The sequence below is a fragment of the Scleropages formosus genome, chromosome 14 (genome assembly GCF_900964775.1).
Source record: "Scleropages formosus chromosome 14, fSclFor1.1, whole genome shotgun sequence".
In the NCBI taxonomy this organism is placed as follows: domain Eukaryota; kingdom Metazoa; phylum Chordata; class Actinopteri; order Osteoglossiformes; family Osteoglossidae; genus Scleropages; species Scleropages formosus.
Genome location: NC_041819.1, coordinates 17,606,479 through 17,633,604, shown reverse-complemented (window position 1 = coordinate 17,633,604; position 27,126 = coordinate 17,606,479). Strand labels below are relative to the sequence as shown.

At 39.0% G+C, this 27,126-nt stretch overlaps 1 protein-coding gene across 1 annotated transcript in view; it reads left to right on the top strand.

The window, feature by feature from the left end:
• LOC108931053 (AF4/FMR2 family member 2-like) overlaps positions 1-26,891 on the top strand; it is a 91,826-nt gene extending 64,935 nt beyond the window's left edge. Inside the window, exons 10-21 of the mRNA XM_018746640.2 lie at positions 13,699-13,858; positions 14,793-15,818; positions 16,115-16,230; positions 17,467-17,725; positions 18,324-18,460; positions 19,556-19,619; positions 21,260-21,396; positions 21,789-21,860; positions 22,507-22,600; positions 23,193-23,242; positions 25,345-25,562; positions 26,552-26,891. Coding sequence (XP_018602156.1) covers positions 13,699-13,858; positions 14,793-15,818; positions 16,115-16,230; positions 17,467-17,725; positions 18,324-18,460; positions 19,556-19,619; positions 21,260-21,396; positions 21,789-21,860; positions 22,507-22,600; positions 23,193-23,242; positions 25,345-25,562; positions 26,552-26,670 — 2,452 coding nt within the window. The 3' untranslated portion in view covers positions 26,671-26,891. The remainder of the gene's footprint in view (positions 1-13,698; positions 13,859-14,792; positions 15,819-16,114; positions 16,231-17,466; positions 17,726-18,323; positions 18,461-19,555; positions 19,620-21,259; positions 21,397-21,788; positions 21,861-22,506; positions 22,601-23,192; positions 23,243-25,344; positions 25,563-26,551) is intronic.
• Positions 26,892-27,126: the final 235 nt, after the last annotated feature.

The window sequence follows — 27,126 nt, the reverse complement described above, 5'->3', positions numbered from 1 at the left end:
TTATTAATCCTTACAAAGGACGGATGGAACCTGAATTTTGGAAATTTAGAAATTTGGCTGTTAGAACAGCAAAGCTGAAATAACAGTCAGTTCCAGCACCCTGAGACATTAGGGTCACCTCGTTTTTTCCCCATCTTTCTTTGTGATTTTATTGCGATGTCCACTGAGACACAGAGGTTTATTCATCTATTTATTTTTTTAGCCCTTTAGATTCCTGAATCTCATAAATTCTCTGTGATGGACCTGTTTCCTTGTTACACCACACCGCAATGTTCAATTGTGCACAATTTTGCAAATTCTGGGCACTTTGTGGGGTAACAGGATTTTCTCAGCTGAGCCCTTTGAGGTGGTATGAGCAGGCTTGGGGAAGTGACACAATTACCTGCTAACAAACAAAACTGCATTAATTAACACAGCATTTGCATTAATTAACACAACAAAATCACAGTGTCTGGGTGATAAATCGTTAAGGCATTCTAACCAGGGACTGAAAAAGATTTCGACTCTTGTGTGTAACCTATCACCATAAACATTACCCATTTAGTTTACTGAGATATATGTGATCACGCTCTTGCTTTAGATGCAGATAGCTTTTGGAGAGGGGCCACACATACATGTTCTCCGTCGTTTAAAGTGGCATTTGTGACTCCAGTGCTATTGACATCTGTTGAAGAGGAAGAGGAGAGGAATTCATTAACTGAAACTGATTTTAGCTGTATTACACTTTAGGGCTGCCTCAAGTTTGTTGTTAAATAGGATAGAAAGAGTGATTTGTTAGCACAGAAATGTGAATATTTAAAAACATTAGCAAATGTGATTTATAATATCATGATAACTATTAACTTATTAAAAAGCCTACAAAAGACTTCCCTTTGTTTGTTTTAGAACAGTGCTGGAAAATATCTGCTGTTTTGCATGCTCCCATATTGTCTAGTTTGGTACAGAGATGATATTCCAAATATTCTAGCATTAGCATCTTATTCATAACACATTGTACATTCTTCGCACTGTACGCTATTGACTTTGTTCACAGTTTGTGGTTCCAACGTGCAGAGAAAACACTGGCACATTACTCACTTCAAACTCGGCCATGAGCGCTCAAGCCAGGAAGTAAGTTAAGAAGTTAACTGTTGTCTGATTGATTTACTGGGCAGAGATGCAGCGGTACAACAAGAGCTTGTCTTTATGTCCTGAGCTGGAAATTCCTGCATGTGTGAAATGTGCTCAGCCCCTTCTTTTGGCATTTATGCTTGGAGTGAGAATTCCAGATACAGGGAGAGCAGCTTTCGCCCTCTCCTTCCATGGAATGAGATGTGGAACAATATGTTCTTTCCAAATGCTGAGATCATGGATGCCTGGAGAGACCATAGGAGAGTTTTTGTGATCCAAGCATGGTGGAAATTCAATGTAAAAACACAAGCCGAGTATCGTGGAAAGTGGTATTGTGAGGTCAATACTTGTTCACAGTTACTGATATATAATTGATCTAAGGGTGTAATGAGTGTAGCAACTAAACTGTTTGTTTTTGCTGATGTATCAATGGTACCAGCAGCCTCTACAACTTCCATAGACCCTCTGTCCAAAATGAAACATCCACTCTTACTGCTCCACAGGAAATACTACATTTATTTGTATTTATTCACTTAGCAGACACTTTTCTCTAAAGTGACTTACAATGAATACTATGTAGTGTTATCAGCCCATACACCTTATTTACCAAAGTGAGTTATACTGCTAGATACATTACATACAATGGCTCACTTATCAGTGGAACACACTCCCTCTGTCACTCACACACTATGGGTGAACCTGGACATGTCTTTGGACTGTGGGAGGAAACCAGAGCACCCAGAGAAAATCCATGCATGCATGGGGAGAACAAGCAAACTCCACACAGACTCAGCAGGGATCAAACCCACATCCTCTCACACCACCCAGGTGCTGCAAGACAGCAGCATTACTTGCTGTGCCACCATGCTGCCTGTCCCCTGCAGCTATGTTAGACAGTGACAGGTGACATATGACATATGAACTGTAAACTGTCCCTGTTATTTACATGAATTGGTGGTTATATTTTACCCAGAACACCTCAACGATATGACATTGCAACATGAATTTAGATGGCCTTAACATGCAAGGTGTGGTTCATAATGTCAGTGTCTTGAATTAAATACTGTAGTGCACTGGGTTTGGATGGGGCAAAGAAAGACACGCGGACACTGTTCAAACGTTTATTGGAACACCTTTACACAAAGAGAGGTATAGGTGTAAACACAAAGGAATAATGTTCTCAGTTCGAGGACTCCTTTTCCTGAAGGACCTCCACCTCAAGCCAGTCTTCCCAGCCTGCTTAATGCCTCTCAGACTTTCCTCTCTTCCTTTCATACTGGCCAACAGACACTCACCCCCTTATATTCCCCATGAGTCCTCACAGCAGTTGAACACTTAATTCACATTTTAACCACAATTCTCAGCTATTCACAATAAACCCATTTTCCCGCTCAAACATAACACTGCCCAGTAATGCGGGCCGTTACAATATGAAGCTCTCGAGAGATCTGATGCAAAATTGTATTCAGCTTGCCCAGAATCTGGTCACACCTTTTTAACTGATAAGTCCATCTTAGTCTATCCACTGAAATGTAAGTCAACTGTAGATTTTTTTTTTTTCTATATGTGTACATGACATGAGTTAACAGTCAAATTTAGGTGTGTGACATTTCTGTTGTGCGTATGACACATGTTGGTTTGTGTTCTTGTCTACATGGTTAAGATTATTTAGATGATGAACCTAGATGGTGTTTAGAAGAATCAGAGATGTCATGAGTGTGTAAACAGGCAGGTAATGAGCTTATCACTTGGTCCATTTTTCATGTTTAACCCAACAGTGGGGTCACTGCTGATTTCAGTCTTCTCACCCAACCAAGCAGCAAATGTGAAAGGAGCAGGAAGAAAGAATGACAGCTAATACATTTTAACATTTTTATTTGACATACAATTTTCTGTGCTATGGTTATTCCTCTTCCGCAGTCAACAGTTGAGCCAGCTTTGGGCAGAAAGATCTTAAGCTTTATTAATGATGGCAGCTAGAAAACTTGGCACAATTACACATTAATGGCTTAGTATGCAGTCAGTTACGCATGTCAGAGTAATATGCGTGAATGAAATAAATGTGTTCCTTTCATGTGAATTAGGAGCTGGGAGAGCAGTGTGAAGAGGTGTTACTCCTGCCCACACAGGCAGCCAGATATTAATTGCTTCAACTGTATGCGCAGTTAACCATGAAAGTCCCTATCCATTTCACGCATTTCGTGGTAAATGACTACATGTAACATGGTCTTTGGTGGCGCATTCCAGGGCCCGCCTGCCTTGTTTGAATCATGCCAGAAAATGATTGCAGCCCAGCAGGGTCTCCACTCGCTACTCTGTCTTGCTTCTTGCTAAAAACAGGTCAGGCGCCACCTGGTCAGGTCAGCAAGGTCACGTCCACACTGTTCTGATATTTAATTTTGATCTCGGAGCTAGAGAGTCATCCTACAATTCCCCAATGTGTCTGTTCTGACAGCGCGGCTGTACTGACGAATGAAGCTAGCGCTTTACAACAATTACGGGATGTCAAGATCTAAACGCGGTGGGGTTTCTCACAGTTCAGATTTTAGCCATCTGCCATCAAATCGGAACAGTGGGTTCCAGCCTGTCTGACCTTAATTGGTCTGCAATAGAAAGGGAAAAATAACATTCAAAGTTTTATTTACCCCCCACTAGCAAATTTCACAGTGAGTGTCAAAACACCATGGACATCATTTGCATATGTTACACTCTGAGCCGCAGCACCTTTGCGATGCACATTTGGTGCAAAGATCATGCAACTTTGAGTCCACTGAAGCTGCCGTTGGGACATTAGCATGTAAAATCAAATTTTAAAAAAGCTATTTGTGAGGTGGACAAGTGGTGGGAACAGGTGGAAGAAGATCATTCATGGCCCTGCTAATTTGTCTTGTACCTGGAAAATGAGACGTAAAGACCAGAACGTTGCATGCCAAAACACAATTTCCAAGCCTGATGATTTCTGTTAACTTACTGTCACCCTCTGTCCCAAACGACAAGAACCACATTCCTTGATGCTTGAATTGATGGTTAATTCAGAAGTCCGCACGAACAGGAGTGTCCACAGTTAGTGATGACTTATCAATGTGTACTGTAATGATTTAAACCTCATTTGTGCTGTATGCTCAGAAAGACCTTCAGTTATCATTTATTTACTGTGGAGCTGTGCTGTTGTCATTGACATGGATCAGAGAGATTAGTCGGTGGCTGAACAGTCAAAAGCCACTTCTGTTTAATGTCAAGCTCAATATGAAGTTGTGCAGCACAAGCTGGGCTTCACATGGGAGTGAATTATGCAAAGCAAATGAGCTGCACATGTAAAGAGTACCAGTTGCTCCTGTTAATAGTGTGAACTGTTGCCTCATAGTTGTGCTGTTTTTGACGAATATTTGTAAACAGATAAAATACTATTAGAGTGCAACTATACTACTACAATAATAGTTATTACAATAATAACTGAAGTAATATAGAAGTACAACTATGGTGCAACTGTTCATACTATTAATAGTGGCAACTGATACTTTTTACATGTGCAGCTTGTTTGTTTCGTATAATTTAAACTCGTGAGTTAATTTTAATAACAGGCAATGAGCAATTTTAATTTTTCATTTAAACCCCCCCCCATCTCAACAAGATTGCCTAACAGTGCATAACATAACATCTAGTGAAATGCACAGAAATCTCTTTTTATATATATATATATATATATATATATATATATATATATATATATAATTTTGGAGTCTAACATATATGTAACAGCTGTCATTGTGCGGTGCTGTAGGACATTTCCTTTACAAATGCCACCTTAGCAATGGTTTATGGGTTTTTGGGTCCCAAGAAATATTATTAAGGTATGTTAGGAGAAGCTGAAGAGCAGCGACATGATGGAAAGGAAAATAGATCAATAGCTGAAAGAGCTGAGCGGACAAAGGAATGAGGCACATGGAGCTGGGGGTGTTGGGGAGGGTGGTTTTGTGGCAGAAACCCAAGGATTTATCTGGTTTTGAGAGGAATGTGAGACGCGATTTATCTGGTTGCCATTAATCCATAAGTCAGGGATTTGGAGCCAGCAAGCCAGGAAACTGTGAGGGACTTGGCAACCAGCTGGCCCACACGATCATCTGGGACTTTTCAGTGTTTGGCATCAATGAAGATGTGACAGTTAGCCCCCCTCCCCCCCGACTACCTGCCCCTTAACTGCTGCGGAGCTACTAGCCCCATATCCAGGACTGGAAAACAAGCACAGCTGTACAATTCCAGTTGGAGACCTGTATGAGGATCAAGTTTGTGTAACTTTACCAGCAGGTGACTGGAAAGCACATTAAAAAGAGCAGCTCAAGACTGCTATGTTACATGGCAAGACAGGTCCAAGTTTGCTGTTTTGGTTATTACCCTGGATTTTGTCTATAATGCATTTTATTTCCGTCCATTAATTTTTCAGTGACTACTTGCATTACGACACACCCATCCACAGTGTATCCTGCCTTACATCCTATGCTTCTGAGGATAAACTCCAGACCACCATGACTATAAATTTAACAGGTTGTTACTGAAGATGGATGGATGGACGGATGGATGGATGGATGGATGGATGGATGGATGGATGGATCTAGTTCTTCCTGAAAAAAGTTATCTTTGCCAAGATGTATTACACTTCCTGTGCCACTAAAGTCTACATTGTATCACATCTCTATGCTAGTAGGGTGATGTCTGCCTGGTACAGAATCAGTACAGACATATAGGCACAGACACTCCGGCGCAGATGTATTGATACAGATACACTGGTACATTTGTGCCGGTGCACATCTGTCAATATAGGGGCATCAGTGTAGTTGCACTGATACAGGTACAATGGAACAGGTGTATTGATACACACACACTGGCGAAGATGAACTGTTACAGGTACTCAGGTATAGCCACACGTGCACTGCTACAAATGCATGGAGCACGGTTGCTGAGGAAGGATGGAGGGTCCTTTAAGCAGTACAGAATGTGGGGAAAGAGGAGTTTTTCAAAAAAAGGCAAAGAGAGTAAGACCTTAGGGATTTTCCTACGATGTGTGTGTGTTTGGGTGCTTAGGAATGCCTTTTCCTAAATGCACTAATTGAAATTTCCAAACATGAAAGGTCAAGTGAAGAAAGCCAGCTCTGACACTGCTGGCACTTTTGAACCCTGGCTCGATGTAATGTGAGCGGACACTGTTGGTTTGGAATGGTCAGAATAAATCAGCTAGGGAAAGAATTAACTAAGGAAGTGGTTTTGCTCGACATCATCACAAAGCTGTGTTTGGTTCAGAGTAGGACAACACAGCTGAACTGCAAGCCGCTAACGGGTGTCATACGAGGACACAGTAAAAGAACTCGCTCTTCAGTGCTGGCTAAGGGAGGGTTTAATTAAAACATTCTTAAGGGTTTCAAAATCCTAAGGGGCATCACTAATGTTTACATAAGTGGTACTTCAGCCCAAGTTTAGAAGGTACAAAGTGAGGGCATGGAGCAAAATTATCTGTAAATTTACACTGACAGCAGTTTCTTTACACAGAGGACTATACACGTCTGAAGTGAACTCGCTGGTTTTGCAGCTGAATTGGCAAAACTCAGATAATTTTCAACCGAGTTTCAGTGTCTTTTTCCTTTTCTCTATTTTTTTTTTTTTTTACTCTTTGCATTTATTTTTACTTAACATTGCCAAAGTTGGGGTTTTGTAGTGTTACAGTCATTGGCTTAGACTTAAAGGACCCACATTCAAATCCTTGCCTTTACTGCAGTACCATTGACTAAGATACTTACCACAAATTCCTTAGTGAAACAATACCCTGTAGTGTAAATGGGTAAATAATCACAAGTATCTTGTTGTACATTGTAAGCCACCTTGGACAAAGGTATTGGACAAGGTTAACAACCATTTCAATTTTATTATTATTATTATTATTATTATTATTATTATTATTATTATTATTATTATTGAATTAATTTAAGAAAATGTCTTTTAATTGTGTAACAGTACTGCCTTGTTACCAGTATATTTTTCTGCAACGACTTTTGCCTTGTGGTTCTTATGGTTCTCAGACTGACAAAGTAGTTTGACTTATAGTGCCTAATGAAAAACGATCTGAATTAGCATGCCCTGCGGCTAATGTAATTTTACCTGTATTAATATTCTCTTAGACAGACTGGTTGAGATGATGATTTATTGTACCTCAGCAAATCCCCGTTCATGTAATGAAGGGCAATGGCAAGCGCATCAGAACTGTAAAATAAGTTTGTCTCTGCTCAGTCCACCGCGCACCGATTTGAACTCAGTATCAACAATAAACTCAGTTTTCACAAGGTTGCATTTCAGTTAAACATAAATCATTAAAAATGTCCCAGCTGGTTTTGTTTTAATTTCAAGGCTGAACTTAGCAAGGGCAAAATACATTGACGGAATGTAACAAATCATACACAATTAGTGCTGTTGTAATATATGTCTATGTTGTTTTTTTAGTTACTACATGTTCTACTGTATTTGAGTGTTTTTCACACTCTAAATAATAATAATAATAATAATAATAATAATAATAATACAAATTCACATGATATAATGCATATGAGACTTTATAGTACATGTCAAATCCAATGCCATTATAATAAGTTATGTATGTCACATTATCTAAGGACACCTCTGTCCTGAGCACTGCCATCAATAACCTTTATGATGACATTTATGAGTGCTTCAAATGGCATTCTTTCAAAGAGTTAACAGTGAGAAATTCAAAATACCTTATCTCTGCTCATTTTCAAACGTGTTAAAACTCGAGCCAATTCATGTTTTCTCTCACAGCATAAAGCTGGATGTTGCAGGGAACAGGATTAGCGGATATGGCAGGGAACATGACATAAGATGTTCATTTGTGTTATGCACTGCAGTTAGGATGTTAAAAAAAATGTAAAAAAAAAATGTAAGACTCCTCAACCTTGCCATCATTACATGCTGGCTTTACATGTTTTACACTATGTAATTAATGTGTCATGTGAATCATGGCCATTTAATTTTACGAGTACCGTGGTGAGAATATTGTATATTAACTCCTACTCCTACTCTATAATGCAGTGTTTGCAATTCTTTACTTGTCCTTATGATCCTTTTATATCGATATCATGGCAATGGCATGAGCACGTCATAATACATATTATGACGAGTTGTGACATCTGTTATAACTTGTAAGGCTATTGTCCTTACCTGGTATGATGCAGGATAGAGTAGAATACAGAGCAGATCATACAGAAAATGTGCCATGTGGAAAATAATGTTTTATATTGCAATGCCGTATGTTGCATGTCGTGACACTTCTGATGTGGAACTGCTCCCATGCTGTTATGGACTGTCTCTGTACTTACTGCCTCAATTTCTGTACCAGGTTTTGGCAGCTGTCATGATCCCTCATGACATGCTTTATAACATGTTCATGACATTATCATGAAACCATCAATAAAAGAATTAACATGTTGCTTTTAAACTGAGAAGATTCCACCCTATCTAATTCCACTGACAGACAGAAGCCAAGAATTTAAATTGCATAAAACATGCATTCAATTAGTGACAAAAGAGGAACTGTTCAACATAAAGAATTCTGTTACCATAGAGAAGTGCTAGATGTCTATATGGATTTTTTTTCTCAGAGCTTTTTATTTTAATTACCATAATTTTTGTCACAAAGTAAAAACACAAAGATCCTTTTAATACACCAAAAAAGAACTGCCTGTTTAAGTAACCTGACTCCATACAATGTATTATGACCAAAATGTTTTTAATGGGTCCCAGTGAACGTCATAATATTACAGCGAGAGCCAGACAATTGATTGTCATTCAATAATATGGATATAATGATAATTGCAAGTATTATTGCCATGCAATAACAGTCCATCATCGACAATAAGGGTGAGATTTCAGTGGTGAAACAAGGGGTGGTACTTGATACTGCAACAGAGCAGCAATGCTCTGGTAATTGAGATTCATTAGTGCTACAGCGGCCTGGTCTCCAATGGGACAGGCTGCTGCATGGGGTCAGCCAGGCTTGCACTAATGTACCGCGGTGCAGTCACATGTGCGTCGTTGTCATGGGGCAAGGCGAGCGAGTGAGCTGGAGGTTGAGGAAAACCCAGCTGAAGGCTGCAACAGCGCTTGTGGCCTCCTTCCCAGACAATGAGACTAATCGGAGACGAGCTTGTTTGCTGTCATGAATACATGCTTTTTTATGTTTTTTTTTTGGCTCTGGGCTCAGCAAGTCCTATCTGTTGAAAGCTTTTCTGTGAACTACAAGGCTCCAAGGTCAGTTGCCTGTTCAATGTTCTGCAGACTTCGAATACACAAACCACTTGGGAAGGTCCTGCTTAAGAGGCCTGTGGAATTGAGTTCAATGACATTCATTGGCTCTTTGTATTCCTGCAGTCTTTTTATATTTATTCATTTAGCTGATACTTTTATCCCAAACAATTTACAGTTTTAAGCTACTTAAAATAATTTACCTATTTGTGCAGCTGGGAACTGCATTCATTGAGTTATTCTTAATGGTGCAATTTAGTATTAGTGCATTTTTAAATGGTACTATAGCATGACTCAAGCAGGCTTCTTCAAGTCAGAGGCAGTCGCTCTATCAACAAGACTATGTGCTCTTCTTGGTAAAAATAAGCTAACAATTTGAGCTCAGGCTTCATTCTACAACTGGCAAGAGCCATTGCTGGACTTCAAGTGTCATTCAGATGGATCACATGTCTTAAAAGCATATAGAGTCAAAAGAGTCAAATGTACAGAAAGCTGACCAAATCAATTTTGCAGAAAGAAACCCTGAACAATATACACATGATATTATGATTATTACAGTTGAAATTTATATAGACATCCATTCATACATATATGTGCATGTATTTATATCTATAGTGTATATGTATATACATAATACATTCAGTATCCAAGTATGCAAAGAATATGAATAACATTAAGGTATACTAACAGAAAGTTTTAAAGGCAAAGATAAAATCATTACATGTGCATCGCAAAACAGGAACTGAACAATGTCACAAAATGTAAATAAGAATATATAAGAATTTGTACATATTTATAGGTTTTTATCTGCCATTTTTTGGATTCAAAGCTCACATATAAATATGTTTTTCCTAGGCTTGTTGAAACTAAAAAAAGTGACTTTAGAGTGCTTAACAACTGGACTTTGGACAAATGATTGAAAGCAAAAGTGGTATTATGACAAAAACATTGCTTCTTAAGGAAAAAATTCTGAAAAAGCAGAAAAAAACAACTAACTTTCCTGCCATAAACACTTCTGCTAAATAACAATAATAAATTGGGAACTGCTGAGTCGCACTTATTTTTTGTCAAGATGGGTTTTTGCAGGTGGCCTTTTTAATACTCTTCTCAATTTGTGGGTGAAAAATACAAAGTGAAGAATACCTGTCAGGGGTCTGCCAGGAGAGGAATCCAATCCAGCGTGCCTGTACAGCTGCTGCCACCGAGGACCTCGGAGTGGATCGGAAAAATGCTGCGGTCCGCTTCTCATAATTGGTTTCCCTGCGACATGTAATAGTCGTCATTTTGACGCCTGCGGTTCAAAGGCTTCCAGCCAGCAAGGTCCTCTGGGGTTCTCTTTGAAAAATTGTGCCTACTCATGTTATGCCTTCCTGCACCATTTGCAAGGCCATTTCATAAATTAATATATTCACAGGTAATAGGCATGCTATTTTTCGTGTTCACAATTGTCTGCAGAGTAGGGGATTGTATAAAAATGAATTCATCAATTAAATTTTATCTTAACCTGTATGTTTTCATGTGCTTTCTAGTAAAGCATAGATGAGGATTATAAGTACAAATGGAAGCATCAATAGGCATAACATACGGAAGGCCTATAGCACAAAATAATGTACTTCTCTCACAAGAAACACACATTTGTTTTGAGTTGCTAATATGTTTCTTGCGTTTGAATTCTCTGCCTTCCAGATTTTCATGCTGTGAGTCACTCATTCTATGGTAGTTACAGAGCAAGCAGTTCATTGAAATTAATAAACAATGCCAAGGGGGCCCAGTTTTGATGCTGGAACAGTTATGCAAAGAGGAAAATGAGACACAGACACAGACACAGATGGGGGAATTTTCTGAGCATAACAAAATCATACACTGAATGGTGTTTTAGTAGATGGGGAACTGCTCTGTGCTGTGGTTTTTTTTACTCACAAAGCAGAATGCATTATGGATTAACCAAGGAATATTTATTTTACATATCCAAGAGCAACATATAAACATAAAACAAAGAAAACAAAAAAGAACAGTAAAGAAAAAAAATCTATATTTCAAAAATCATTTTCTGTGATTTTGTGTATAATTTACTTCAGTATTCTTCAGATGAAACTTTTTCCCCATAAGAAATAATATTTCCCATTTATGCAGATGCACTTTTCACTGACTCTATTCCTCCTTCAGGGAGTCAACGGCATCATCCACCCAAGAGAGCCAAACTGGCAACCTTCAGGTTACAAGATTATGTCCTTAACTGCAATGCAAGCTTCCACTGTGAGACGTGATTATGGCTGTCAGAAAAAGAATAAAAATAAAGGCCCCTTCCAAAAGATTAATTAAAAATGCAAATGCAATTTACTCACTCAGTAGATATCCTCAGATGATGCTCAACATTCACTTGCAGTTTAAGATTAATAAAACCCTGCGAGTGACACTTAATCTGCTATAAATTGTTTTATAGGGAATTAAAGTCAAAACCTTGTTGGGATCCCAGTGTAGACCTAATTTTCCTTTGGCAGTTGTTGAATTTATTTGTCATTAATTAAGGATTAAACTTTACTTATTAGTGAAATGGCAGCTCTGCCATTTGGTATTATATCCTGATATAATATTTAATATTTTAATCATAAGAAACAAACAAAAGGAAATTGAAACAACCTTCAGTCAACTAGTTCATGTTAATTTACTTAGCTCTCATCTTTCTCAACGGGCCATTAGCTGGCAGATTGTAAATCTTTAAATGCTTTGCCCAGCTGTATTTCATTAAGATTTCCCACCAACTTCAATCAAGTGCTTTCTGTTTCTTTCTCAAAAACCCCACCCTGCCTTTCAGAGTCCCTCTCTTTGAGTCCAAATCAATTAAACTGGACTGGGAAAGGGCTGACAGAGTCCTGTCCTCATCACAGTCTCAGTAACACTGACAAAGGCCTGCATTAATTCCTCTTTGACATATTTTTTAGAACAACTGAGAGCAGAAAAGGGATGGCAGAATATTATTATTTATTTATCTATTTGTCTGTTTTATGTTTGCTTGGTTGGTTTTTATTGGTTTTTGTTATGCAGTACAATATATCCTAAAATTCCAAAGTGTGTGTGTGTGTGTGTGCGTGCGTGCACAAATGCATTAAATAAAATTTATTTAATGTTGATTTAATAAATTAAACATGAAATTAAAATCTATTTATATAATTATTAATTAAATGTATGAGTGTTATTTTAGTTTCCTGCTTCTTCTGAAGTTGAGCTTAGGAGCAAAGATGTGTCTGTAACTTTAAATACATATTCATAGTCAATCCATACATCACTTGAAAGTTTGTTTGGGGCTTTGCTCATAGCATGGGGTTGAATATGCACTAAATTGTTTATTCTCGTCAATCTCAGATGCCATTAACCATCATCTTTGTGGAAACATGAATGCCCAGTGGTCTTCAAGGGCTGCTGTTTCCACTTGTGATATGTTCTTCAGTTAAATGGGAATTCTTTCTCTCTCTCTCTCTCTCTCTCTCTCTCTCTCTCTCTTTCTCTCTCTCTCTCTCTGAAGGGTTAAATGTTTTTTCAGGGAAGAATGCCTCTTTTCCTCACTCCTTCCACAGCTTTGGTTTGGAAGAGAATTTTTGTAATATATTGTCTACAACAATGTGCTACAATAACATTAATGATTTTCTGTGGTAGTGCACTTTATCATTTTATTTGCAGCTTTTGTGACGGGAGAAAGTGTGTTGTGTAAGGACTTCAGAACTGCAAGGACTGAGTGACCAAAGGCCAAGAGTCATCACTGAATATTAAAGCTGAAATATTAAATCTGCTGCTCCCCTGTGGCACCTCCTCATCCTGTCTGGTTCAGGGCTGAGGGCAAAGCTTCAGAGGCCACCCACTGTGACAGAACATGAGTGTCATTTTTCCCTCTGGGATGGACACACCACTACTTCTAGAGCTTCTTCTGGCATATCACTGAAAAACAGATAACCGTATTGTCATCCTATAGCTTAGTTATTGTGATGCTCAAAAATAGTCAGAAATGAATTGCTCTGATTTTGTAAAAAATCTTGATTGGTTACGGAATTAATAGCAAAATTATATTTACATTGCACCATGCATTAAGGCTAATTCCCATTATTAAGAATAACAAATTACTGTCCATATACAGCATTTTCATAGCACAGAAAAAGAATATTGCGGATGTACAAATCGCAGTTGTTGGAATCAGAAGATTTGAATTTGATGCATAATTCGTGCAAATGTTATTCTGAAATTCCACAAATGGTGTACCACAGTCCCATTTTTCTGTTTTTGCACTGTTAGCCTTCTGGGTCCCGCAAGTCGGCCTGGCGAGTCAGGTCGTGGCAGTGGTGCCTCAGGCAGCTCCAGCGAGTCGGAAAGCAGCTCGGAGTCAGACTCTGACAGCGAGAGCAGCTCCAGCGATAGCGAGGGTAACAGGCCGTCACGCGGTGCCACTCCTGAGGTAGGCAGCTTGTTCAACTCCTTCTTCTAGTCCTCGCTTTCCACCCCCTTTAGCTTTTCTACTGTCCACGAAATTGTCAAGTTGTGTGTTCTCATAAAGAGAGTCTGCTATTAAACTCTAAAGTTTACCGTTAGACTATGGAAGGCCACTTTCGGATTTTCCTGCATTGTGTACAGGTAGTCTTAACTTACAACCTTTCCTGACCCAGACTTACAGTCATCTATTATAAACCTTATTGTATTAGTTTCAAATTATGACATTTGGTCATAACATCTAATGATGACCACTCTGCACTATTTGCTCTACGATAACATTAGCTGACCACGCATCTGCAAGACACCCATATTGTTCATATTTATTTTCCTTATTTAGTGAATGGTTTATCAGCAATTACATGTTTATTTTAAGAACTGTTTTTTTTTTATTTTATTTATTTATTTATTTATTTATTTATTTATTTATCTACTGTTTTAAAATGGCTAGCAAGTGAAAATGTATTTTGGTGGTATTAAAAAGAAAAACAGATTTAGAAATTGAAGAGACAGTGCAGCATGAAAATAAAATGTACTGTATTTATGCTATTATTCTTGTTCTATATTAGTATTATTATAACACAAATGAAGCGTGGAATTAATGAAAAAATACAACAAAGCCCACTTATAAAACATAGCATTCATGCATCCTTCTTTTATTTATCCTTGTAGTTTATATCTTACAGTATAAGAGGAACTGCAACTTTACAACAAATTTAATTTATAATAAGGTCGTTGGAATGGGACTCTGATGTAAGTTGAGCCCTACAAGTATAAACATATGATGCGAGTGCTATACATGTCACCTAAAGTTTTACTCCTCTAATGATATTGAAGAAAGTCAGGATTTTATGATAATATATAATAGACATCAGATTTGCACCAATTTATATCTTCTTTAGCCCGAACCACCATCCACCAACAAGTGGCAGCTGGATAAATGGCTGAATAAAGTCAACCCCCACAGCAGGGCCCTCATCAACACCCAGCCTGAAAGCCACGGAATTACCGGTTCCCAAGCCAATGGTAGTCAAGGGCTCCAGGAGGATGTGCCCTGCAAGGGACAGCCGGGTGTGACTTTGGTCCAGCCCGATGCTGTAGAGAGGCCTTTGCTTAGTCCCATCCGGGAAAAGGCCAAGTTCAGAACTGGGCAGAAGACACCGGAGGGCAAGGCAACCAAGCTGAAATCCCCAGGCTTGGCAGACCTCGCTGCATCGATCAAGACAACAGGAAAGCGGCAACCTAAGAAGGTAACACCAGTACCAAATGTGGAAGAAGCTGACTGGATTAAATCCTACAGAACCAGTCCTTCTCCCAGGGAAAAGGAGCCGTCAGCCTCTGAGCAGCTAAAGCCACAGGGCAAAGGTGGCGGGGGCAGGATGGAACCGCGAAAGGAGCCTCGCTCTGTCACAGCAACCATCCTGACACAGGAGAAGAAGAAGCACCGTGGGCCTGGCAAGGTCACCCCTAAATCCAGAGAGTTCATTGAAACAGAGTCGTCCTCTTCTGAGTGCCACTCTGACCTGGAGGAGCAGGTCAAAGTGCCCCCGGGCTTCCAGGGAACGAGAAGCACTGTCATGGTTCAGACCACAGAGGGCAACAACAACAGTGCAAGCAGTCATGCCACTGCCAGCAATAGTAGCTCCATACTGGAACCCGGTGTAGATCTACTGGAGGGCACCCTGTTTTCCCCTGTACCCGAGATCAGGAACGAGCCACTCTCACCCCTAAGAGACTTAGAAGAAATTGCATCACTGTTGGTTAAAATAGAGCTAAATTTTTTGTCCCGGATCCCAGGAAAGGATCCTCTCGATCCTCCCGTTAGAAAAGCGGAGTTCCAGGAACCTGTTGCAAAGCATAACAAGCAGCCATCTACAGTGGCCACCTCATGTGAGAAACCTCCCAGCAAAGCCAAAAGGAAACACAAGGCAAGACCGCAGCTTTTGCCCTTTCTGTTACCCCATATGGTTATTTATTCTCACCCATATATCACTATCTCTCATAGATGTAATAAGATTGGGGTCATGGGGGTTGTATCCCCCTAATTTTCAATCAAGCTTGATTCATCCCCAGCCAAGTATTTATATATAACTCCTCTGCACACAGTTTTTAATACTTCTGGTCCCCCCAGTACCTGACAAGTTGTTATCCCACTGCTGTCATTGATTCAAAATGTATAACATGGAGTGAAAAATTAATGTAGAACCCACCCACCATCCCGCAGTTGGAGCATTCTGATGTAATCAGTGCAACCAAGAAGTGTCGGCTGGAGAAAGAGGCCTTGCTGCTCCCTCCATGTATATCCCCCATTTACAACCACAAGCTCACCAGCACCAAGGAGTAAGTGTCCAAGCCTTTCCTTTCTCCTGCTGTGTTTGTATGTAGAAAACCTTTCACAATGTCTGTAGGGGGAGCTGAACTGGCATTGCTTCTTCTCAGTCAAAATATTAGTCAGTACATAATCAGTGCTCTATACACTCCTGCAGAAGATATGAATAAAGTAATGACTATATTTCTTTGATTATAAAATAATTTTTGAATTATGGATGTTGGAGAATTTGGCTTGTTGACTGGAATTGGTATACATCTCCGTTGACTTGGCCTGGTGTGCTAATTATAAATTATTGATAAGTACGCCCGCTCTGTTTTCTATTACTGTGATCATCGGATCCTTTAGTTTCAAAGCATAAAAGTCTCGGTGCTAAAAATCACTCCCAGAAACAGCGCTTCATCATATCGTAAATGGAAATTTTTAGAATCACACCACAAGCTCTTTTGTAGTATTTGCAGACTTTGTGACTCACCCTGGATGCTGGGATGTGCCAAATAAATAATGGTTTTAATAATTTAAATCAAGACAACCGCCCGCTGCAGGCAGATTGGAAAGTCAAGTCACAGGGCCAGATGGAATTTTCTGGAAATTATTTACTGGCAAATTAAATAAATTTTGCCTCATGTTTTATTGAAAATTAGGAACATATAGTGGGGTACAGAGTATTAACTTGTACGTAGGACAATCTCGGTCTTGTTTAGTATTCTGTGTTATAGTGTATCCACAGACTTCTGGTATGGATCATTTGTCACTGCATGGATCCTACTTAGAAACAGCTGAAATGAAACATGTGAAACCTGTATATATATACAGTATAATGCTTTTTTCAAACTTTACATGAAATTAATTGCTGAATTTGAATTTGCAATATTTTGATTTAGCTTTTCATTTAAAATGCGGAATATTTGACGTTAAAGGAGAATAGAGCTTCCTATTATTGGAAAAGCAAGTCTTACATAATTCACTGAGAGTTAGATTCAAACCGTCAAGTAGCCCACTCAAAACACTCGATTAATGGGATTTATTTGATTGATTGCAGGCACTTTAAGTATAGCTGCAGGTGAGCACATTAGGCTCACCTCATTGATTAAATGTAACAGATTGTGTGTGTGTGTGTGTGTGTGTTCCTGTGTAATATTTTCTCTATGGCTGAAAAAAATGATGGAGTTAAACTGAGATTCTTCTTTTCTCCGAATAAAGGCTTGGGAATAAGGCTGTTTTGTTCCACTTTTTTTAATGTCAAGTTCCTTGAAGAAACAGACAAGGAAGAAAGAGGAAAAGAACCTCCCACCCACCTTGTCTCCGCCCTCCAATGAGTCTACACAGCAATACAGGACCAGCACAGTAGTCTCTTTAGGCCAGGACAGTGCAACAATGAGCATCAGTGCTTCAGTCGCCAGCTGCCCATCACCCCTCTCCTGTTCATCATCCTTGACATCATCGTCCACCTCCAAGCACCGCAAGGGGGACAGCAAATCAGTTCATAATTCTAAGACGAGCAATGTAAGGAAGATGGTTAAGCTATCAAACCATTTACATGCGTGTAATGTCTGATTTAACATTTAATGTCAAAACTGGAAACTAAGGAAACTGGGGCTAATGTGGTTTCCAGTTTTTGGAACACTGATACAAAGAGTAAGTGGTTTCTTCTGTCCATCTTTTTAGAGTTTAATTTTAATGGGTCTTGTAAATCTATTGCAACACAGTAGAACACTGTTCTAAAGCACTCAGTGGTCTTACCAGCTCTGATTATTTCTTGGCTGTGCTGATACCACCATTGCTAAATCAGCAGAAACTTTTCCAGAAAACTGATGTGTTGATTGTATTAAGATGCCTCTGTCATATGTATACAGTACATGTGTGAGTAAAAGTTTGTGAACCATTTGGACATATCTGGATTTCTGCATGAATGGCTCATATTGTAACCTGATCTTCATCTAAGGCATAATAATAAATAAAGGCAGCCCCATTTAACAAGCAACACAACATTTTACACTTCCGTATCTTTACAGACTACATATGTACAATATTTAGATAATATGCTGACAGTAGTGAAGACAGCATTAAGGAAGAGTTAATTTTCTGTTCTCATTTCTGACAGGAGCGAGATGATTGCAGCAAAGCTTCTGAAATCTTCCATGACAATGGTGTACAAGATCCTGATCACTGGCCTAACTCACAGCCAGCATCTGTGGAGGTCATGGAATGCAAGAGGCCCAAGCTCATCTTCGATGACATGTGTGTTCTCCTCTTACTTTATTTTTGATTAATGATGGGTAGAGAAAAGTTTAAAGCAACTCCATTCACTTCACTGACGCCTACACAACTATACATCTCCTCCAGTACATTTTGCACTGACTGGACTAATTGCTTTTATACAGATTCAAATTATGATTTTCATTTTTTATATAAATGTTTTGTGCCTATGGGGACGCGGTGGCGCAGTGGGTTGGACCGCAGTCCTGCTCTCCAGTGGGTCTGGGGTTCGAGTCCTGCTTGGGGTGCCTTGCGACGGACTGGCGTCCCGTCCTGGGTGTGTCCCCTCCCCTTCCGGCCTTACGCCCTGTGTTACCGGGTAGGCTCCGGTTCCCCGTGACCCTGTATGGGACAAGCGGTTCTGAAAATGTGTGTGTGTGTGTGTGTTTTGTGCCTGTATTCAAATTTGCTTTGGATAAGACTGCCAAATTAGTTATTCTGCTAATTAGGACAAAGGTTCTAACTGCTAACTAGAACAAAGGTACTTCTATTATTATTATAAACAACAATAAGAATAAGATTGCATCATATAATAATAATAATAATAATAATAATAATAATAATAGGGAGTCATGACATGCTTTTAATTATATTGGGCAATTACATGGTACTTTTTAATTACATGGTACCTATAGACCAACTTATCACCTATTTCTGTCTCGGAATGTTCTTTCTAGTGTGATTAATCACTTGATTAAATTGAAGAGACTAGTACTTTTCAGAGATTAACAACCATTTGTCTAATTTTAATAACTCGCTAATTAGAACAAAGGTGCTTCAAATCTTGGAGTGTATCAATAATTGATTGTGCCGTACCAGTTACTGATCACACAAAATTTTGCTGTGTGCTTTCAATGTGTTAGAAGTCATTAATTTCGTTAGGCAATTAAAATATGCGGCAATAGGAAATTTGCACTGCGCTGCAGTTTGGCAATTTGCTGTACAAGCAAATGAGTGATTACCATAAATTTAAATATGCATAAATTAAATTTGTTTCATTTTTGGACCATTTCTCTTGGGACCTGTTTTATCATGTTCATTTGATTCTTCCTGTCCATTTTTCCTTCTTCTCCACAGACATCACAACGCTGACTACTATATGATGGAAGCCAAGAAACTGAAGCACAAAGCAGATGCACTAGTAATCTCCATTTTATTCTTTATTTATTTTTTTACATATTGCAATAATTACAATTCATGTAATGATTAAGTGCCCTGCGCTGTGCTGTCTGTCTTGCTCTACCGCTGAAACTTTATTATTCTGCCCTGAGCACATTTTGCATATCTCAGTTTTTCTGTGCTTAGAATTAGTAGAAATAACTTACACGTACTTATCTGAAATATTAAAAATATGGAGTGAATTTCATAGATCGTTGAGAATAATGACATGCCGAAAACACTGAAGCCAAAGAAGGCCATTATCTTTAAGGAGCGCTACTCAGATCTCTTTTCGTTTGTGCATGGAGTGTGGCAAGAGTCATCACAGACGTCTGGCCTTCTCATAAATGCTTTTATCAGTGTTCTCAATGCAGAACACAGTGTGCCATTTATCCTCTAATAATTAGGCTACAGCAGATGTATTTGTCGAGATTTCCCTTCATGCAAAATGGCAGATATTTATAATAAATCTTAAACAGGAACACAAGCATGAATATGAGTCCTAATTAAATACTTAAATGATTAAATGTCAGCTTTAACAAGTAAGGATGGGTTCAACCTTGTCCTTCATTTACAGTCTGAAAGACATAAAGAGAAGTCACAAAATTAAATGTCATAAGTCTGAACACAAGTGATGCTTTTGTGTTGATGTACAGATCTCACAAAGATCTCATGACTCTTATAATTAACATATCAAAATGCATGTTCTTGTTATCACGATTCAATGCCTTGTTAAGAGTTCCTGTAATGCTAGTGTTGTATACATTTCCAGTGAACACTGCTCAAAATATAGAAAGTGACAAATTAACATCACACTTTAAAGTTGAAACTTCATCAAATAATTTGCAATCTAATTTTAAAATACTAAACATTTTTATTAAACAGTTTAAACCCAACCAAGTGAATCTTGTCTTTCATTGCTGCCTGATATGGACCTAAGTGTCATACAGACAAAATGTTGTCTTAATTAGGAATTTGTCATAGACAATTTTTTAAGCACAAATGCATTTGTCTTGTCTGTGAAAACAGAATATGAAAGCGTTGTGGTTTGCTATTAGATGCTATCGTAGTCTGAAATAAAAGAGATCATACTGTCCAACAAATACTCTGCATTCTCATACTGATGAATGTCTGAAATCGAAAACCCATCACTTCTCAGTCTTAATCGAAATGAAAGAGCTCCGAGTGCCACAGAACTGCTGAATCCCTTCAGTCTTCAAAAAGGGTCTCACAACTCATCCCCCGCAGACCAATTTCTTTCCTAATTACCTGATTAGTTTAGTAAATTAATCTCACAACATCTTCTGTGATTGTCTATGTATTTGTTATCTGAATCTAACTTCTACAGGCAGTTTCTCGAGTGATGTGTGCAAGCAAAATGGCAATATCAGACAAACATGCTGTGCTTTGATAATCATATCTGAAGCTCTTTGTCTGTTATTGAACGTACTTTTTACCACAAGTTGTGCCTGCCTTGGAGAAAATCAGCGGCTAAAGAATAATTGTAAATCCTCTTTTTCCATAATGTTATTTTGAAGATGGTCTCTCGAAGGCTGTGAAACAATGTTCACACATATTTTTTGGCTGCATTGTAAATCTAATAAAGTGTTATGTGCTTCACAGCTCGAGAAGTTCGGCAAAGCTCTTAATTACACAGACGGGGCGCTGTCGTTCATCGAATGCGGCAATGCGATGGAGCGGGACCCGCTGGAGGCCAAGTCTCCTTACACCATGTACTCCGAAACGGTGGAGCTCATCAGGTTAATGGTCTCGTTCCACCACCTCAATTCCCATTTTAACTCAACATCACATTCTAGCAGTTTTTCGATGAAAAGAGCAATTTTTGCATTGTGATTACTGACATACGCGTTTGCTTTTGAACTGAAATAAGCCCTCAATATGTAAATGTCGCCGAAGTTACAAGGACCTGGCTAGTGCTCTTGCCACTTAGCCATGTCAATGTGGCTGAAATAATGCAGCCAAGAAGTACCTCTTATATAGGCTGTAAGTGTACCATTCTTGAGCCTTGATTTTTCACCCTCATCACTGAATGCAAACATCATTATAGTTTTCCTTCGATCATGAGTCGTACCTCAGTATATAGTAAAGAGCACACGTTTAAAATGACAATGTACTTTGCCTGTACTGAAAGGTATGCGATGCGGTTAAAGAACTTCACCAGTCACACAGCCACTCTTGCGGAGAAGAAACTAGCTGTACTGTGGTAAGCTGTATTCGAACGATCCGCTTCACCGATGCTTTGTCCACATGTTGTTTTCTAAGCAAATGTGCTTATATGGTTTCTCCATGACACCTCTTCGCAATTGGTTGATTTGCTGTGCCAACGACTTTCATTTATCTTATTAATCACTGCAGATCCTGTTTCAGTAAAATTCTAGCTACTGTCTGTAAACATCCATTCTCTTTAGTCACTCAGGACAGGGAGCTTTGCAATAAGTTTTAGCTGAAAAAACCTAGACTAACCCAAGATTCATACTTGCGAATGCATTGGAGTAAGTCTGCATCAACACATTGTTTATACAGCAGCATTTGATGCTAAACCACTTGCCTTTTCTGAAATGCTTTTATACCTGCACTCAAATGTCACAGCAAAGAATGTGAATGGACATGCCAAATGGCAGCTGCTTTAACGCAGGTGTTTATCATGACTTTCACTTTACAAAAGGGGCTACATTACCATTCAAAAAAAAACATTGATGGGCAGCACTTTGTGTATAACCCTGGGATGGGCAATTATTTGAAATGCTCAGAAATTCATTGCACTGTTAACTACTGTAAAAAGCTTTGATAAATGCTTGTTTTTTCTTTTTTTTTTACCCCCCCAAAATGTGTCCTTTACTTCCTTGCAGCTATCGATGCTTATCGCTTCTGTACTTGAGAATGTTTCGGCTGAAAAAGGACCATGCTATTAAATATTCCCGAACTCTAATGGAGTATTTCAAGGTACACTATTTTGACTCTTTGAAGTTATGTTTTGTTATATTATTCGCAGGCAAAACATATTTATATGTGTACTGTACATTGAGATATATATCAAACCAGTGATGCACACAGAAAATTGGAATCATCTTGAAAAAGTCCACTCAGAGACACAGCCTCATTTTTTCTTTATTACTGAGAATGGTCAGCCACGTCTGAGGCTACAGAGGTTGTGAGTAACCGATCTCGACAATTCTGTAGGAAGTGTAAACCGCCTCTGGTGGATGAGGTTTCCACAGACATCCTTTGAATCCTGACAGCTAAGCCAATGTGGGGTGGGGGAAGGTTGGAGGTTAGGCAGCAGAGCAACGCAATGTTTACCCACAGGCTCTCGATACTGACAAGGCTTTGAGAGCCAAGCCTCCTTGCGCTGCCACCACAGCTGGGCCAATTTTCTTCTAGAAAGTTCATTGTCTATGAATTGTTTTGGTTTCTAAAATTTCCATTAAAATTACTAACCTCGAGTGATCATTACACCATTTAAAAACCCCGCTGTCATTTGTACTACTTTGGATCACTGCCGATATCAGCTATTTAATAAGCTTTTATGTTTCAGAACTCGGCAAAAAGTTCCCAAGCACCTTCACCCCGCGGGAGTAATGGGAAGTAAGTACAGAATTACATTTATTCATTTAGCTCACACTTTCTTTCAAATTGACATACAATTTAGAGCACACCAAGGTACATTTCAGGCAAAGAGTTATAGATGCGATGGACTGGTGTCCCATCCTGGGTGTGTCCCCTCTCCCTCCAGCCTTGCCCCCTGTTTTGCCAGGTTAGGCTCCGGCTTGCCGCAACCTCGCTCGGGACAAGAGGCTTCTTGCAGTTCAGCCAATAGCACCTTCTTTACCAGAGCACATTAAAAAGCAGCTGCATGTAGAATTGATGGAAATAAAAAGATAATTATGGTGTAAGTTTATGCAGCAGTTAGGAGATCGGAAGAGGAGTGGATCACTATTTTAATGATGGATGGGATTCAGTAGTTCTGAGGGAGAAAGGGAGCTCCACTTTAGCAAAACATTTTTAGTTACTTAAGCAAATCAGTAAGCGCCACTTAAATTACAGACTTAGCATGTTAGTCACCTGTCTCTGCATCTCTCATATTTTTCTCCTAAAACAAGGGAAAGAATAACAAAATGAATGTGTTCTTTACCTAATCAAGATCATTTTCAGACTCGTTCAACTATAGTTGTGATAACAATAAGTTGTGATGTCATTAAGCTTTGCCAAATTCTGTGATGAACCTTCTTTGAAGTCCAGGACAGAAAAAAGAAAGACAGAAAAACAGCTTCACTGATGAAAGGATATGAATTTGGGAAAACTGAAAATAAATCCATTCCAAGATATCCCAGGACAACTCATTTTGGTCTAGATCGGAAATGTACAGTTGTTTATTTTGGATAAGTGATCAACCTCTCAAGAATGCCTTAACTGCTGCCCTAGTATGTAGACTTAAAGTGCTCAGAATAACTCAGCCAAAAATGCATCATTCAAATAACATCACTTAACTATGGGCCACATTTAACAGTGAAGGGTGCTGCTAAATCATCTTTCATTGTCTACCCCATCGGCTGGAAGGATAATCGGCAATAAAATGCAAGTGGTCACCTTTTCAAGGTTATTTTCACCCCCCCCCATTTTTTGGCAGACAGCAATGTTGAGTTATTTTCATTTTTGTCCCTCCAAGGGATAGTTTATTTGAGTAGAATTTTATATCTCTCTTGCCCAAGAATGTTCAGCTATTGAGACAGAACATAATTTAATTTTGCATACACTTACATGACCTCAAATCAGATTGTTTTTCTTTTGTTTGACTAATATTTCCACCAGTGGCTCCTTGAAACCATGTGGCAGGAATTCTAATTATTTGCTCAAAAAAGGCTGCAGTTTCACCCTGAAACAACACACTGTTTTCATCACCTAAGCCAGAAGAAAAAAATTACTGACTTCATGTATAACTTCTCCAAAAGGATGTCTATCAATACACTATCCATACTGAAAAAGAGTAATACTGACTTACTCACACAAAAATAACACACTGTAAATGTAGATGTCTTGCTATTCTTCTAAGAAATGGTATTGTGGTGCACAGCACTGTAGGTTTGGATGGGGCAAAGAAGGATGCAAAGGCAATGTTCATCTTGAACATTTTATTGAACACCAGCACACAGGGAAATAATGCTCTTGGTCCAAGGACCCTGTTTTCTCCAGGATCTGCACCTCAAGCCAGCTAGCCAACCTTCCCACCCTCCTTAGTGCCCCCAGGTTCTCTCAAAACACTGCCAAACATAGTCACCCTATCATTTCTACCAGAAGTTCTCCCAGTGCTTGCACACTTACATTCCACATTTTTCCCATAATGCAACTATTTACAATAAACGTATTCCCTTCTCGAACACCAGGAACGTGGTCATTACAGTATACTTTTATGATGTATACATCTCAGTTAGGTGTTTGCCAGCATGGTTTACTGTTGCAGAAGTACAGGAACCCCATCCCCGACAAAATGTTCTTTGTCTACTCAAGACGATTTCCAGATATCCTCATTCATAACTGTGGTGAACATAAGCAGCGATGCCTTGAAACTTTTGACATAATTGCTCAGAAAGAAAGAAAGAAAAACTAGTCCCTATACTCATGAGAAACTATATATTTATAAGGTTGGTACATCCCAGTAAGATATTTGCCATCTTGCTTTCTTGCTGTAGAAGTGCAGGAACCCCATCCCCGGCATCCCCAAGCCCCTCCCCCGTGAGCTCCGTCTGCAGCGGCAGCGGTCCACCGGCAGCCCCTACCTCCTGCGGCAGCGTGACCATTCCCCAGCGCATCCACCATATGGCCGCCAGCCACGTGAACATCACCAGCAACATCCTGCGCAGCTATGAGCACTGGGACACGGCCGACAGACTGTCCCGGGAAAGTCACGGTGAGCAGGGACCTGTTCCACACAGTTAATGTCACAAAAGCAGATGTTTGTGGTGCATGGTGGTGCCAATGAAATATACAAATATTGAAATATGCCAGGTATGAATTTATTGGTATGGAGCAATGTTCACCAACTGTATAACATGCTAGGTTTGTTTTTTTTTTTTTTTATTCTTTTTTTAGTTTTGATTGTTGAAAATTCTTTTCAGGTGAGCCAAAGTTACATTTTGGACCTACACTTGTAAATGTATGCATTTCAGTAATAACACATATAAAACAGTTACATTACCAGGGTCAGATCATTTATTGCTACTTTATTTTTTTAATAAAGTCATTTAAGTTTATAAAATGAAATAGCTGCAGTACATTTGAAAATAATAACAAAAGGTGTATTTTAAACTTCAATAAAATTGCATACCTCTTATTGCATTTGCTGTGGATGTTTGCAATGCTGTTTATACATATATATATATATATATATATATATGAACAGATACTGAACAAATACTGAAAAATATCAGTTCCTGTTGTGCGGATCGTCACCGATAGTAAAATAGCTGATGTCACTCCCGAATTATATGTATTTATGAATTAAGATAATATATTCTCCAGAATAATAGCATTGGCCAGTAGATGAACAGGCACATAAAAATTGTCAAAAGGGTTTTTGAAGTTTTTTTTCTTTTTCAGTAACTTGAAATTTGCTGCATAAAAGGCGCTGATTGAAGGGGCAGAAAAGGATCCGTGGTGTGTTCAGCTGTGCTCTGATTTTTACTATTCACCATTAATGTGCTCATTTAGAGTTTATTGTGCGAAGCATTTGTTCAGGAAAGAAGCCAAAATTGACCAATCATGAAACAGTTCTTGGCAATAGTTGCAAAGTCTTGGCTTGCATTTATAAAAAACACTACAAAAGTACTTTGAATATTTTTATTAGATTAAGTACTTATTTTTATTCCATTTTATTATTCCACCACTCTTTTCCCACAGAGTTCTTTCAGGAGCTTAATTTAACAATGGAACCGTTGACCCAGCATAGCACCATGACAGAACTGGTCCGCTATGTGCGCCAAGGATTGCACTGGCTGCGGATAGAGGCTCACCTGTAATAGGCGGTTTCCGATTCGTCTCCGGACCCACCACTACCTCTAGCTTCATGCCGCCCGTTACGCTGAAAGTCCCGCACGCCCTCCTTATTGATGTGAGCTTCATCACTCCTCCAAAAGTTGTCTGCAATTTGCTTCTTTGCTCCTTTCACAGCTGCTGGGAGATGGGAAGCAAGCATCAAACCAGACCCCATTAGTTTAAAATACATGGATGTCTTCTTAAAACAGCCTATATTAGTGTGTTAATGCAAAAAGTTTTTTTTTTTTTTTTGTTTTTGATCATAGTTTTGCAGGGGGTATTTTACTTTTTATTTAATTATCATCAAAAAAGGAACTTATGCAATGTTTATTCATTTTTCTGGTCTAAAAAAACAAAAAACACCTTTGACTTAATTCAGTGATCCATTGTTTACAGATGAATGGATTACACAACCATGTAATTGTGCCTTTGCAGGCTGC